This window comes from Pomacea canaliculata, linkage group LG4 (genome assembly GCF_003073045.1).
Source record: "Pomacea canaliculata isolate SZHN2017 linkage group LG4, ASM307304v1, whole genome shotgun sequence".
In the NCBI taxonomy this organism is placed as follows: domain Eukaryota; kingdom Metazoa; phylum Mollusca; class Gastropoda; order Architaenioglossa; family Ampullariidae; genus Pomacea; species Pomacea canaliculata.
This window is the reverse complement of record NC_037593.1, coordinates 22,158,917-22,175,040: the sequence shown is the minus strand read 5'-3', so window position 1 is coordinate 22,175,040 and position 16,124 is coordinate 22,158,917. Positions and strand designations below refer to the sequence as shown.

The following is a 16,124-nucleotide window of genomic DNA, read 5'->3' as shown; positions in this document are numbered from 1 at the left end:
TTTTCCAACCATCTCCGTCTTGACCGCTCCAGGTCTCGCCACTTCCATCTTCTCCTCAACATTTCGTCGCCAATGTGCTGTAATCTTTCTTCCTCCTGGTGGTACCCATCTGAAGGCAGCGTGTGGACTCCTGGTCTTGTCCATCCGCAGGACGTGGCCCAACAACCTCCATCATCTCTGTTTCAACACTTCCTCGATGTTGTTGATGACTATGTCTGCTAATTTCTTTGTTCGTGATTCTCTGTTCCCAATGAATTTCGAGAATTCGACGGACGCATCATCTCTCAAAGCTTCTAAGCTGACTCTCGACCTTCTTGTTGGTTTTTCAGATTTATGAGGTATATAGGAGAGCTGAACGCACGGGTCTGCAATCCCCTTATCTCCAGACGTTATCTCCTGAAGCCTGTTAAAAGCTTGTGCTACAAAACCAGTTCTATGGGAGATCTCTTTTTCGATGTTACTGTTCGCTGAGATGTAACTCATGATATTTGATATTTCCTGTACTTCTTTCAATTCCTCACAACGTACCTGTGTTTTCTTTGTGCTCTTTGTTTTTGGCTTTCACCAACTTGGTCTTGTCAGTGTGGATCTTGAGTTTCACATGTTTTCCGCCTTTTTTTCCGTCTTTTGCTGGATGTTTTTCTGAGTGTGGAAGCAAAGCGATGTCACCCGAACAATCGCAATCTTCCAAGTCGAACTTTCAGTCCCCATACGATTCCTCTTGGTTTGTGTCCAGAGGCTTTCTCACCCAGTCGATGACAATGAGGAAGAGGACAAGCGAGACCATACATCTCGTGCTTACGTGGAACCACTCTTTGCTGCCTGGTTGTTGTCTTTCAGAATGTTGATTACCTTTGGTGGAAATAACTGTGTATTAAATGTCTATGAGTTTGCTGACTTTGCTGGGATGTCAGAGCTCAACATGAAGTTAAAACTGGCGTCACAGGCAGTTAAAGCTGTCTGAAGGGTCTACCTTAAGAGAAATGGGAAGTCTACCCACAAATATTCTTTATCTCACTTTCTGTTTACCAAAAATACCCGATTTCACTGAGGTCGAGGATTTGCGAGTCAAAGTGTCTCTTCGTTTCCGTTGCACTGCTTCACTGTCGGCGTAATTGCCACGTGACTAGTGTCTGCAATTCCCAAGCCTGCTGTTTTCACTGCAACGGGACTGGCTATGTTGCCTGTGATTGTTCTTTGAGCGCCCGTTGTGTAAGCTGTGACAGTTCTCACGTCAAATCTTCCGAAGACTGCACACAAAGTGGAAGGAAGAAGCAGCCACTCAATGCGTACGCACGGAATCTGACTTCTCTTACGCCGATGCTCACTGTCGTATAGTGGCTAGCTTCCCAGGAGAAACGTCTACACCAGGCTCTACTCGGCAGTCGTTGCAAAATGACCGTCCTTATCTATATTTATCCAGACAGATATGACGTGGGTCTCCTCTGAAGGCTTCGTTCCACATTCACACTATGCCATCTCCCTCCAGGCTGTGGTGGTACCCACAGCAACACACCCACACTCCTCAGAAACCTTATACATGTACTCCCACAAGCGCTTAGTACAAAGTCTCCACATAGCAATCATACTACACCCCAGACAGACAAGAAAGACAAACAAAAACATCCCCATCAAAAGCCACTTCTCAGCATCGCAAATCTGGAACCATAGAAAATCTTGCTAACACGGCATCGGCGGGCGAAGACTTTCCACAATGAAAACACCGCCCAGGGCCCAGGGCCTACCTGTTCGTGACCAGGCCGACCCACCAGCTGTGGTTTACTTGGAGAGGAGAGTGTGTAAATGAATAATGTTCAATGTTAGTACCATGGATATTCGCTGCAGAAGAGACAACATGGCGGATCGGTCGAGGCCCTGATCGGCGGGCTCCAGCGTGGAGACAGCGAAAAGTGTGCTACTGGAAGCAAAGCAGAAATCAAGCTGAGAGAGGGAACGTCCATTGGCACATGGAACGTACGCAGATTACATCAGTCCGGGAAAGTGCAGCAACTCATCCACGAGGGGTGGACTGGCGGTGTCAGGTGGACAGGATTTGGGGAAACAACGATAGCCAAGTGGTTAGAGCCCTGGTTCAATCCCCGATTAGTGCAACAACCTTCGCCCAGTCGACCCAGCTGGCAGAAATGGGTATCTGACACAGAGAGTTGGGGAATGTAAAGCAGCGAAGGAGAGGAGGAGATGGGCACTGTAGAAAATATGTTTCTACTTTTGTGGCATTTTGTGTAGTTAGTGGATTTAGTGTGTTAGTCGGGTGGGGGTAAGGTTGTTACAGTCATTAAAGCAGTGAACTGGTCAAGCTGGCGGCATATCGGCCCGACTGGCGCGCCAAATGTCTGGCCGCCCTATTGAAAACCAGTGGCCAGTCGAAGCTAACGACAACACCTGACGTAAGCGGCCGCGAGTCAACCATGGCCAGGGGGAGACCACCGGGTAACAGCCCGACCCCTCTCTGTCCAGCTGAAGGTCGGGGACCGCCTGAGGCGAGCAACGCCCCTTACACCTGCGTCCAGACCCTTCCTACACCTCCAAGGCCAACGGGAGGAAGTTACGCCCACCGGAAGAAGGAACCAAGTCTGGCGAGGGGCAGAGAACGTCACTTCTCCGGGTAGCGAGCTGGTGAGCGGCCGCTGAGAGTCCGTCTTAGAGATCATAGAAGACGTTAAAGTCCACGTGGGGACTGAACTGTGAAGTGTGAATTTTTGGTATTGATGAACTGTGAACTGAAACTAGTGACTTGTGAATAGTGAGCAGTGGAATTATTGTCGTGAGAAACTAACAAGAAGAACACCAGAGAGATAAGTTTAAGATATACTTGTAGCCATTCTTTTATGTAGATATTTTTTTATGTGTGTACCGTTTCTTTGATTATATCCTTTGTCATATTGAAGTTCGGTATTTTGAGGAGTATTTTGGAGTGAGCGTGTGGACGCATGCTGGACGGGTGCATGCGAGTGGAAATTAATCATTGCGCGCAGGACCCCACACGTGGAAGTCCATTACAGGCACCACCCTCAGGTAAAGGTTTCTAACACCTCCCCCTCCCTCCAACAACTGGGGGATCGGTGAGTCTACTAAGGACAAGACGGATCAGCACAAGACCTTAGTTATTGGGGACAGCAAAGATTACCTTCTCAATATTGTATTCAACCGATGGACTGAGTACTGCAAGACCTGTTCAACTTCCAGCTGAAGACCGACGCAGACATCCTTCAAAACAGCCATACTAGAAACAGTGATCCTACCAGCCCTACGGGAATAAGTTGAAAGATCTGTACATAGTTTAAAGGGAGTAAAGTCGCTAGGTGTTGATAACTAAGCAGGGTGGGAAGACACTGTAAAGGCTGTCACTGTTCTGTGCCAAAGAGTCTGGGAACGCACAGAATGGACGCAGTCACTAGTATAATACTCCCCGCAAAAAGGAAGCAACAAACAGAACCATAAGCCTTATTACCCACCCAAGCAGTCATGCTGAAATTGATACAGAGCCGCATCAGCAACACCGCATATGAACTGCTAGCGGAAGAACAGACTGGATTCAGACCACAAACACAAACAACCAGCCGATTTAGAGACCTCAGCGTAACTCTTACACCTTTGAGGCTAGAACTCAGAATGCCTGACAGCGACATCAGTACAAATGCTTCGCGCTCTTTTTTTTTTTTTTTTTTTGAACATTTTTGTCTACATTTTCGCTGCATTGGTTCTATTAAGCAGAAAATGGCATCAAAAACGTTAAATAAAAATAGGGCACCGCTCTATCCTTGGCACTGGTGTTAGACTTCCATATTGTTAAATTATTTTGTCTGTTTTTTTGCTTGTTGAGTACAAAGAGAAATAGACTTTTCTCAAAAGCGGTTTACTTGCTGAGCGAAGACCGCTTTGAGTTCGTTCACAACTAAACTCAATCGCTGGTTCTCTTGTCCTGCAAGTCACGCCATGCCTAGGATTGGTGAAGTACGTGTTATCAGCGACCCACTTTTACTGTAATCCAGCCTTGAGCACGATTGCAAGGGTCACATTTTGTTATCGCAAAACAAGGACTTCCTTCTACTGTGATGTTATTACGCAGCAGTGCATGCTACCGTACAAGTTAGTCGAATCAAGCTAATTTTCAAGAGACAAAATAGGCCAAGGTATTTTCATGAGACGAGGGAACAGACCAAGATAATTATATTTCTTGGGACATAAGGGAAATATTTCCCGTGGTGAGTGGAATTGTTTATGGATTTTTAGTTCGTTGCTCTTTATCAGTTCATTTTCACGCGACCTAAGGAAATACACCGTGTAGAACCAAGTATAAACATGATACATTAAGTTGAAAGTACTTCATAAAATTTGTTTTAGAACATCATAGACAGGAGTTTTTTGCTATGGTTTGTTACTGCATGTTTTATCTAACAGTTTATTGAAGTAAATTTAAACTGTAAGGACGCACGCCCGTACTTCTTTCTCCGTGAAGTGCGCCGATAAAGTTTCTGCCTTGCAGCGAAGCCGAGCTTGTGACATTAGGAATGTGTTGCTGGTATTTAATAACCTGGTAACAGTGTAGCTTAAGTAGTGCTTATTGTTTACATCTGGTAAAATCTAAAAAAGTCTTCATAATACTGTATATATATATTTTAATATTGTAACATTACGATTGTGTTTGTATAGTGTAGCACGGGAATATATAAATCGAGATGCATAACTTGTAGTAATACCCATGGTTGCTTTCCTGGTTAGTTTCGTTTTTTATATTATATTAATGTAAATTTAACAATTTAAAATTGTAATACTCAGAATCAAAAGGGTTCGGCTTTGCAACACCTTTTTAGGCAGAATCAAAGAGGATACTAAGAGCGACCACTTAGGCGGAAAAGTGAAGCCGCTCTGACCCGGATGTATCCGTGGCCACGCCCACCTCCATTGAGACTCAGCAAAGTTGATTCTCTTTGGTATCAGTGTTCGAAAAGTATGAAAGCGTGCGCGTCTGATTGTATGTGTGCATGTGTGTATGTGTCTTGCCAGTCCACGATCGTCAGAACAAAGAACTAGCGACGTTTGCTCGTCTAAAAGGGGCGTGGCTTAACTTCAAGCTCTCATATAACAGTGATCCCTCTTTGTATCCTCTCTGGGCAGAATGATTCTCTAGATTATAACTAATGTTTATTTGTTCTCAAGTCAAACATTCAAGCAAGTGCTGGTATGTCCCGGTCACAACCTAACGCAAATGCAGCTGACAGACAGCCGGTAAGAGAAAATTCCAGAAGCTGACCTATAAAAAATAACACTTACTTTATGCTTTGTTATGTAATGATTTGCCAAAAGAATGCCATCTGGATAATTGCATGCCGATTATCAATAATTAAATTCTTCTAGCAGCACAAGCTACGTGAAGTAAGCAAACAGATACCAGTTTCTGCTTCTGCAGTCTCCTACAGTACTAGAGGGAGTGAACTGATCATTGACACCAACTATTAGACTGCTTTCAGTTAACTAGGTGGAGTGAAATGATCATTTAATAAACTATTCCACTGCTTTCAAGTGGCACGTCATAGTCCATTAGTCCGAAGGTAAATGTTTCCGCAGGGAACTATTTTCTACCACATTAGCCTCATTTACACATAAACTTTTACATTTCTCTATCCCCTTTGCTGACGCTATCATTTGCTTACACTGTTGTTTGAACTAGTATTTGTATTGTGTTGCAGGCTGCAGGTGCAGAAGAACCAGACTCAACAGAAGATGTAGAAGCATTTCTAGAGCAGCGTGTGCGAGAAATGTACCCCAACATTCTTACTAGCTCCTATTTCGTGCCCTCTGTGTTTATGCATAGAACTCATTACAGCTCACTTCACTTTGCCGGACAGAAAGTAGCCATTCCCGAGACGCCAAGAACAACTCATCCAGCGAATGCAGGTTTCATTTTCCTGGCCAGTGATGTTAGAGATGATGAGGCTCACCAGCATATTCTACACTGCTTGCATCACCTGGCCAAGGAGCGAGGAGAAGTTATGTTTGTGCTCTCTCATCTTCAGTATAAAGACTACCTCGGGGAGCCCTGTTACGCCTCAGCGGTAGCCCACCTGAAAAGACCTATTGATTTAAAACGCCGCGGTGATTTTGATATGCTGATCATACACCGCTGCTTTGGACTTGTGGTTGGGGAAGTGAAGGCTGTAGGTGTGAATGTCGATACAGATATGGACAAAGCTATCGTTAAAAGAATCGGTAAGGCCATTCTGCAGCTGGGAAAAGCAGAAGCCGTTCTAAAACACATCGTGTCTGATAAATCACCAGCCCCAGCTATAAGAAAAGTCATGATGATGCCCAACGTTTCCAAGGAAACGCTTCAACGTGTGTTGTGCTCCTACTCGAATGTCGTCACAGTCAGTAAATTTATTTGCCTGTAATAATCTTCAGATATATGATACGCACATTGATATGCATATCGATTTTTGCATCCACCGAAATATTGTTATGTGACGGTAAAATATAATTTGTTAGATTTTTACCAGCTCCAGAACACAACAGTGACAATACAGAATAAATCCACCACTGCAAGCCATAAACAACCATACACACGCGCAGGCACATCAATGTATATTTGTTCATATATATATTTAAGCATAGAAATGTGTGCGTTCGTCTATAGCAGGGGTGGGCAATTAATTTTCCCAAGGGGCCGCATGAGAAATTGGGATGGTTTTAGAGGGCCGGACTAATATAGTTAACTCAGTTTTACGCAATACTGTATATATAGTATATATACTGGCGGGCGGGCCAGCGGGCGGGCCGGTCAGAGACAGGAGGCGGGCCGGATCCGGCCCGCGGGCCGGCGTTAGCCCAGGTCTGGTCTATAGGTACAGACTCATTTTCTCGTTTATGTATATTAACATTTCCATTTGCAGAAAATTCCTTTACTTACAATCTAAAACACGCTCTGGGTCGGTACCTAAAACCCGCCATGTTTCTTACTCTGGTTCTGTGACGTTACTAGAGGAAGCAGTAAGACGGCCTCTATGTCTTGCATAAGCATAATTATAAATAAACAATTCTTGTACAACTGAAATTTTGTGGGAAAAAAATAAGTCAAGTGGTTTGCTGGCCCTAAATTATAGTTACTAACGCTCTGAATCCTGTCTGAAGAAAATTTCGCGTATATCATTCACAACGTCAATATTTATCATTTAAGACCCGCTTACTTAGACTTGCTTTTCCCTTTAAACGCAATTATTGGTTTGACTTGCCTTGCCCTTAAAGTTTATGCGCATGAATAGGTACAAACCGCACTTCAGCTGCTGAAATGTTAATTTAATGTTACAGACACTTCGTGAAAGTCTGTGCCTGCCCCCGCAAGCAGACCCTGCCGACTTTTGTTTGTGTGCTGACAATCTTTCGGACGTTTCCACTCCCTGGGATATCTGTCATGATGCAATGCGACGCCTGCAACAATGGTGGGAGCGAATCTTGGTGGATAGGGACCCTGCTATGAGTGATGAACTGTACATAAATCTGGTAGCCAGGTAACTGCTGAATACTTGAGCCTTAAAACGTGTCACTTTCTTTAGATTTCGAGATTTTTATGCAATTCTAATGAAATTTTACTTTAAAGATTTTTCTCAATTTTTCCTTCAACTCTGACCGATTATATCTTAAAGTAGTAACAAAAATTACAACAGATAAAATCACAAATAAATGGGAAGATGGTCCACGAAACCTCGTCTGATATCGCAGGACAGACTGGCATGCAGTTAGGCAGAGAGATAACGAAATGCTCAGGGGATGACCGATATATATATATAGAGAGAAAGATTGTTAGATAATAGTGTTGCTACAAAACTACTCCTTAAAACTATATGCATGCATAAGTTGACCTATCTGCCTAAAAGTGGAAAGTTTTGCATTCTGAATGCACTCTGTGTTTGTACACGTATGTGTAAGCGGTATGCATGCAAATATATGAATATTCGTTTATATTATTTGGCAAGGTGTAAAAATAACCCCATTGAAACATGACATTAAAATAATGAAAATTACTCTCTTGTCACAATATTTCTCACAGATTTTGTGGTCCAGCCACAATGGTAAAAGTTTTCTGTCCCTCTCCATCCCGTATGGCACTTCCAACTCTACAGCACGGGGTGTCTGAGACTGGAGAGAGGTTTGCTCGGATAGTGCTTCACCCAAAGCAGATGGACGTGTTGCAAGAGGCCCCTGAGTGCTTGTACCTCAATGGTCCTCCCGGCACAGGAAAGACGTTAATGCTAGTTCTGCAAGCATCCGGTTGGCTCCTGCAAGGACATAAGGTACTTGCCTATACTAGTTACACCTTTGTGTCGATTAGTACTAGTTTAGGCCGGTACTATAGTGTTACGCCTACTTTTTACATGTTACTTGAATGTCCTAGTAGTACTAGTCGGTATTTGCATGTTCTAGCGGTTCAGAATGGTACCAGTCCGTGATACTATTGCTGACATAACTCCTACAGCAATGACTATCTTCATAAAGTTTTTGAAATTCACTCCAGTTCCTCGATGTTGACAGAGAAGATCAATTTCGTCTTAAAGGTGCAGGTAGTCAGTCTGATGTTGGAAAGCTTAGCGGCAACATATAATGCAGAGCAACAGCTGCGCAAAAAGAACCCTGGCGCCTACAGGCAAGTGCAGATCCACTACTGCGAACTAAAGAAGCTCCCCACAGACCAGGAGCAAAACGCAGCAGTCGATAACCTTTTGCAACGTTTGGTCGCCATAGCGACAGAGGAAAAGCTTTGCGTGATTATGGACGAAGTTCATTGGAAGTAAGTTTATGTGTCACTACATTCAGCTTGTTCGGCTTTTATTGACACTTATCTATAAAGATTTTGACATGAGGAAACTTGTTGATTAGAGTGGTACTGACTAGAGTGGGGTACTAGGTCTAGAAATTGTACTTTCATGGTATTGAGGGTGCTGTATGAAGCCGGTAATGGAGGTTTGTAATGTAGAAATGCTAGTACTAGCCGCGGATTTACTGTACTTTAGTGATTATACTGTTTTATCTCTTCTTTAATTGTTGGGAGATTGCTGTTTATCGTTTCTAGGTCTGTGAATAACTTAGAAAACCTACTATAAGAAAATATAATGTTCTCTTCATGATGCCTTGTCAAATAAGTGGAATCTACTCTTCGAATTTTTCATAACTTGATACTCAACCTGTCCAGTTTGATTGACCTACCATGTTGCTGCTTTATCAAGTCAGATTCGATTTGATCCATAGCTGCCCATTGTGGTAGTTATGCCAACGGTTGCTACTAACAACAGCTGTGTTCCAACAGTGACATCACCCGAGAATTTTGTGAAAGGCTGCATGCGCGTGTCCATAGCCTGCGCTTGTGGGCGGCTGGCATGCATCACAACTACAACGTTCCTTCATGGATGTCGGAAATGAAACTAAATGTGTCTCTGAGATGTCCCCCAGCAATCACTAGAGAAGTGCAGGGGGCGCTCACGTATCATCGTAATATAATCACTGCTTACAGCGAGAGCCCCACTCCTCTCCCTTGTGACGGCCCCCCTGTGATAAAGCTAACTGTTCATTCGTCACAAGACCATGGCAGTGTGAAGCGATTGCTGGACTGCACTGCGTGTGGATGTGAACTGGCTTGCGTACTCAAAGCTCTCAAAGGTGCGTGCGAGTTTGCGTGTTTTTGCAAGCGCTTGGGTTAATGTGAGCACTCGCGTCTGTCCCTGAATGTTATTTAAATGTACTATTGTGTATGAATTTGTGAGCGCATGCGTATCTGCGCACGTGCATGTATGCGCTGATAAATATTTAGTAGATAGCTATTACCTGATAGCTATTTGGGTTGTATTTGTTTAATTTGTGTGTGTGACGTGTATAGTCTCAGCTATTTATATTATGCTGGCACCAACAAAAACGTTGGTCTCTCCCACAGCCGGGAATGTCACAGACAAAGCATGCGACAGGGCTTCATTGACCATCTCTAAGGCCAAGCAGTCGAGCAATAGTACGTGTTATCTTTCTTTTTCCAGACGCGCTATCGAGGTGAAGATAATAATTTTAGTGATCTGGTTTTGAATCTATGAATGTTATTTTGCCTATTTCTCTGATTTGTCTTGCTCCTGAGTTATCTTTGTAGAAAGGAAACTCATCCTTTATTAGACGAACACCTTAACAGCAGAGAACCTTGTCCACTTATAACTTACGAGAATTCACATTTTACAAGATTAGCTATAGCTTCCACCTGACGCAAAATTAATAAATGCGTTGTTTCTATGATTTATTTCAGTTTTTCAAAAGCTAATTTTTATGACTTGTCAAGATTCAATAAATGTATTATTCATTTAATTCTCCTTTTCTTGAATATTGATTTTGAAATGTAGCTAATTTTCTTTTTAATTATAATATTTTATTATTTTGGTGGCTTAATTATCTATTACGCGATGCATCTCGATCAATTTTGTTTCTTCTAACCGACTCAATATCGCAGTGACAAAGACTAATTAGAGGACATAAGACAGCATTATTACATGTGTGCAATTGTTGACATATTTTCGTTTTTATAAAAGAAAATAAATGACAAAACGACAAGAGGCCAAAGAAATAAACGAAAACTGAAAGAGAAATACGATAACAGAAGAAACAGAACAGATCATTTTTTTTATTCCTCCTCTATGCCCCGAACATTTATCGTTTATTATAGACTGATTATGTACAAGAGGTTTCAACAACAACTAAAGCGGTATCGAGCTTGGGTATGTGATCACTAGTGCACACGCAATGGAGGAACGATGACTGACGAATTTACTAGGAACCCTACGTAAACTTCCCTCGCATGTTAATTAATATATTCTGGATACTACCTTTGGTGTGTTTTATATTCCAGAGCAGACTGGCATGACATCGACTCCACCACCACTGCAGTGGAAGGACGTCTTTATCTTGGTCACGGAGGATCCAATAGAAGAAAGAAGAGCAGTGGGGCAGTATGTCAGACCCGCCTGTGGTCTGGTGCAGGGTCTGCGACAGGAGGGAGTACCCGTGCGGCTGGTGAAGTCAGGCGACATAAAAGGTATCAAGGACGTTGCCAAAATGAAGGGCCCGCGAGACGAGGCTACTGTCATTCGGTACGACCAGATCAAGGGGCTGGAAAGGAAAGTGGTGGTGTGTGTCGCGGAAGTAAAAACCTACCGGATGCTTCAGTTGCACGGTATTTCACGCGCCACAGCGCAAGTAGTGTGGGTGCTGCCCAAGGACTCACTGAAAGAAGAATGTGTCTACGACAAGGGACACACTAATGAAGATGCAACTGAGATCACTGCACTCTAAAAAAAAGAGTAATCAGAGAAATGAATTATTTCTAACCCATTTTGGAAACTCCTGCTGCGTATGTTTCAAAAAGGATATTATGGAAGTGTCAAAAACACAAATGTGAAGATTTATCACTTATGTGCTTGATCATGTGAATGGAGTTACGGTGGAGTTGTGGGATTTGATATATGCCATATGTAGCAACAAACACCATCAGGCTGGTTCTTATGCCTTTACTATGCCTGCAGCACACATTATCCGTCCTGATATATCTTTCTTTGGTGTTTTGCGTATGTCATCCCTTCATGGATCAAGTAGTTCCTTGTCATCCCTAAAATGAATCTGACGGGCGTCGATCACAGATATTTCCGTTATGCGTCCCCTCCAGTCTGTATTGAGCAACGTGCCAACCCTTCAGTTGTCCAAGTGGGATCTCAAAACATGTCCCACCGACATGATTACAAAGTGTGTTTGTGGTAGTGTCCATGTTGTGATACAGAATACATTTTAGATTATAAATGCATGTAAGACAACGCAATGAGTCATTTGCTATTTATATATCAACCTTTACAAGAGCTCATCATCACCATCAACATCACTTATATTTACTGGTTACAAATATATTTGAAACGCATTTAGATTGTTACAAAATGAAGGTTCGTTAATGTTGAGAAGTAACCAACAAATTCTTACCTTAACAACAAACACTGAGATGCAGGTAAAAATGGTGCTGCTAATACTCGCATTTGGGCAAAGCAGAATAGCTTACAATTATTCGCTCTACTTCTTGTTTTCGTTTTTTTTTTTTTTTTTTTTTTTTCTTGCTGGAAAAACTACAGCCGGTGGCAAATACGTTCGAATTCAAATGTCACCAATTCGAGGTATGCTCAAACCAATGACTGAGATACTCCCCTTACCACTCAGCAAGGAGGATAAGGTTTCTGCCTTCCATTTGCCATGCCATAGATGATGATAAAGTACCCTTCCCTTTCTCTATGGCGAATAGGATCAAGGATATTTGCCCTTCTTTCTCTCGCGTCTTAAAGAGCATGTCTGTTAGACGTCTTTTTTCTCTGTGATTAGATAAACTGAGCTGTTTTATCCAGTTTGCTTTGACGCCCCAGAGTTTCTCTGCCAGTGTGGCTCCAGCTCTGTCCATGCCTGTTGTGTAGTGGGAAGAACTTCAGGACATGTTCATGGTCTCGCATGGGCAGTTTTGAGGGTGTAACAGTCCCCATGCAGTCGGCAATGTGCAGTACCCTGAAAAGAGTTTTCGGTCCTCTAAGGGAGGGTTATGTTTGTTTTCCCACTGGCATTTGAAGTGATGGCTTACCAGAGATTTGCGCAGGAAGTTGTATCGTTCCAGCTGTTCTGCTATTTCTCTTCTCGATGTGTTCTGAGGCAATGTCTGGAGTTAGTGTTTTCTTTCAGGCCCTTGTTTTCCAGTTTGTTAATGAGAATTATTTGTCTGTTATCCAGTTTTTGGTTTCTTTCTCAAGTCTGTACTGCATTATCCCCATACTAGTGAGTGGATGTTGAAGTCATCGACACTTAAATGTCACTCTGCATAAAATTGGATGGTGTTAAGGTTGTATTTTTATCTGTAGAAGGCTGTAGTAGTGAGTAGTTCTTTTAAAAGATCTTTATGATGATGGATTTAAAATTGTAATTTGTGGCTCGAGCTGTCAACACTTGTAGGACTGAGCTGTAAACTAATGCACACAGCAATGTCGGCGATCTGTTGTTGTTGTTGTTGTTGTTGTTGTTGTGTTGTTGTTGTTGTTGTTGTTGTTGTTGTTGTGTGTGGTTGGTGGTGGTGGTGGTGGTGGTGGTTTTTTTTTTAGCGGACATAGTCAAAGAATGCTACACTTACTACACAGCCGACATCAAACTGGAAGCGGTCCAACCTCGGTTTGCATGCTTAATTCTCCAAAGTAGCCCATAATATAGCCCGAGAGCAGCCGAGAGAAACGTGTCTGTCCCGTCATGTGGTCGTATTTGTCTTTTCTATCTGAGAGAAAAATATTATATATATATATGAGGATATTAGTGAGTCTACGCATGCATCTGTGACTTAGGTAAGAATGAGTTGGGCAAAAACACCACATGATAAACGTGTACCCATCAATTCATGTGCCTATATGTATCGATTTATTTAATTACATATGGTACACAGTGAAGAGCTAGAAGAAGGAAAGAATGAGTGCGGGATAAAAAAAAAATTGTTTTTTAATATATTAGCTGGTATAAACTGATCTGTGAAATATATGTGTAGGTGAGAAATACTGTACAGGAATGTTTTTGAATATATATATATATTTTCAATGTACCAGTATCCTTTAGAGCTGTGATGCACAACATTTTTCGGCCTGCGGGCCATATCCATTTCGGACAGCCGTGTCGCGTGCCACTTCACCGCAAAAATACAAAAAATAGAGCAGATACCATTTTTTATTAGAAACAAGTTGTACTTAACATTAATTATGTAGTAATTAGTGGGATATTTGAAGTTGTTTACCCGAAACCAACTTCTGAATGTCCGGCTGCATCGTAGAGACACCAAGTCGGAGCACTGAATCGAAATGTTCGTCTATCGAAAAAAACATTGAGAGACGCCCCTACGTGGGGATAAATACTTCTTCCTGTTTTTCGTTTTTTTAAGGTCTTCTTTTATTACTAACATGCCGATTTCCTGCACTGTGGGCAGAAGTTTCGCGGGCCGGATGGCACCGCGTCGCGGGCCGGATATGGCCCGCGGGCCGTAGGTTGTGCATCCCTGCCTTAGAGGATGAAAGATTATTGAAGAATCTTGAATTATAAAGATCTACATTGTTGAAAAAAAATGGGGGGCAGAAACATCACATAACAAAAGTTTATTCTTTGTTTGCATATGTTTATATGCTTTGATTTATTTGATTACATAGGCAGATATACATGAAAAAATTTAGTAGGAAAGAATGAGTGAGAGATGCAGAAGATTAATTTTTAATATATTAGCTCCGACCATTGATATGTGTGTGTGTGTGTTTGAGTGAGAGATATTGTATACAAAGATAGATAGGAACGTGTGTGTAATTTTTTATATATCTCGAATTACCTCACTACCCCTTAGAGTGTGACAGATTGATAATCTTCAATCTTGTTATTGTGTGTGGCATCTTTGATTTGAAATTTTTTGAAACTACCAGAATGAAGAGGTTTTGTATATGCATACTTTTAATTCTGATGTCTGTCAACTTCAAATCTTCAAAGCTTGTATTTGAATTTCCATTTTAGGCTTTACTGGTAAAAGTAAAAAAAAATAAATTCAGAAAGTCTTGTTACTGTTTGTTATTGCTAGTACAAGCTTTGTTTACTAATTACACGCCTTGCTCAAGCAAATCAAGAAGTCCTGACCAAACAACTTGTTGATCACTGATTCTTCCCAACCACAGATCCGATACAAATGAAAGGACACCCCTAGGTGTAATAACTATCACTGCCTTACGTGTCACATTTGCTTTTAATATCAAGCCCTGTGTTGTAAGGGACTATGACCTTCGGGTGAAAAGATCGGTACATTCTATTGCAATGCGACAGTGAAATGTGTGCATTAAAGCTCTGGCATGGTGCCTTTCACCTGCGCTTTGCTTGGCCAGTGAATCAGTGGGGTCAATTTGTGCACAAGAATGTTATCCACACAGAAAACAGCTCACCACATGTTTTACTAATAAGGAATCTGTTTGCAAGGTCCTGTAGCACCAAACCTAGATGAATCCATACAAGTATCAGGAAAAACTTAATGTACGTAGTATTTTTTCTTTTGCCAATTTTAGCTTTCACATGCGCTTCATCTTTCAAAAGTTCATCAAACAATGCCAGAAACTTCCACACATTTGCCACAGTATGATCTGGTGGACATCGATGGAGATAAGTTTTCTTTCCATCTGCAATCATGCCACGGGTGTTCTGACATGTACAGCAGCCTTGTTTATGTTGATAAATTACATAGCTCAGCAATTTTTTTAAAAAAGGTAGAAGGATTGTTAAGCGAATGTTACAAATACAGTACTTGATATTACCAGTAACTTCATAAATTGAACAAAGGCAGTTGTAATATGAAACTCTCACTAATGAAACATTTACATAAGCCACTTGCCAGGGTTATCAGTAGCATCTGCATTTAACAGGGCAGGTGGGGATGGGGGCAGTTGGTGTTGTACGCCGACCCAGCAACAAAGGCTATATCACCATAAGGCAGCCAGCCTTGTAAACAGATGCCACATGCAGAGAAAGAACCGCGTGCCGGAGACGAGACCTGAACCTAGAACAGCCAACCTTCACTGTAGTGGTGACAGGCGCTAACCGTTGTGCCACCGGACAGCCCAATTAGAGAAAACGGATGAAGTCGTCAAGGCTGGAACTCACATCTTCAGCGAAATACAAGTGCACTGTGCTTAATCCATGCGCATACAACCAAAGAGCTTCGACTCATCTTCTGATGTGACTAATATAGTCCGTGGTTTAATACAGTACATAGAATCACAAAACAATTAACGCTATTAGAATTACATCCCACCCAGTCGGAAGTGATACTGCATATATATATATTTACAATAGTACACATGCACAGCGTGAAGTTTTCTCGGGAACTGTCTATTGGAGGAAGATCACTTTGTCAAAGTCCAGATGTAACTTCTCTGCCATTGTTGCACGCGAGATTTTGACGCATGCGCAGTTTAGCGTCGGATCCATGTGCTAGGCACTAGAGCAGGGGTGGGCAATTAATTTTCCCAAGGGGCCGCATGAGAAATTGGGATGGTTTTAGA

General features: G+C 42.2%; 1 protein-coding gene across 2 annotated transcripts; it reads left to right on the top strand.

The window, feature by feature from the left end:
• Positions 1–46: 46 nt before the first annotated feature.
• Positions 47–13,104, top strand: LOC112561749. Of its 2 annotated transcripts, none has more exons than XM_025234411.1 (9): positions 47–4,226; positions 5,182–5,250; positions 5,712–6,389; positions 7,327–7,526; positions 8,066–8,309; positions 8,571–8,803; positions 9,524–9,669; positions 9,941–10,012; positions 10,892–13,104. In XM_025234411.1, exons 2-9 carry the CDS (start codon positions 5,206–5,208, stop codon positions 11,332–11,334), a joined length of 2,061 nt encoding a protein of 686 aa, XP_025090196.1. In that variant the 5' UTR covers positions 47–4,226; positions 5,182–5,205; the 3' UTR covers positions 11,335–13,104. The 2 variants fall into 2 exon arrangements, with proteins under 2 accessions (XP_025090196.1, XP_025090195.1); XM_025234410.1 differs by having other exon boundaries at positions 9,320–9,669.
• The last annotated feature ends 3,020 nt before the right edge of the window (positions 13,105–16,124 follow it).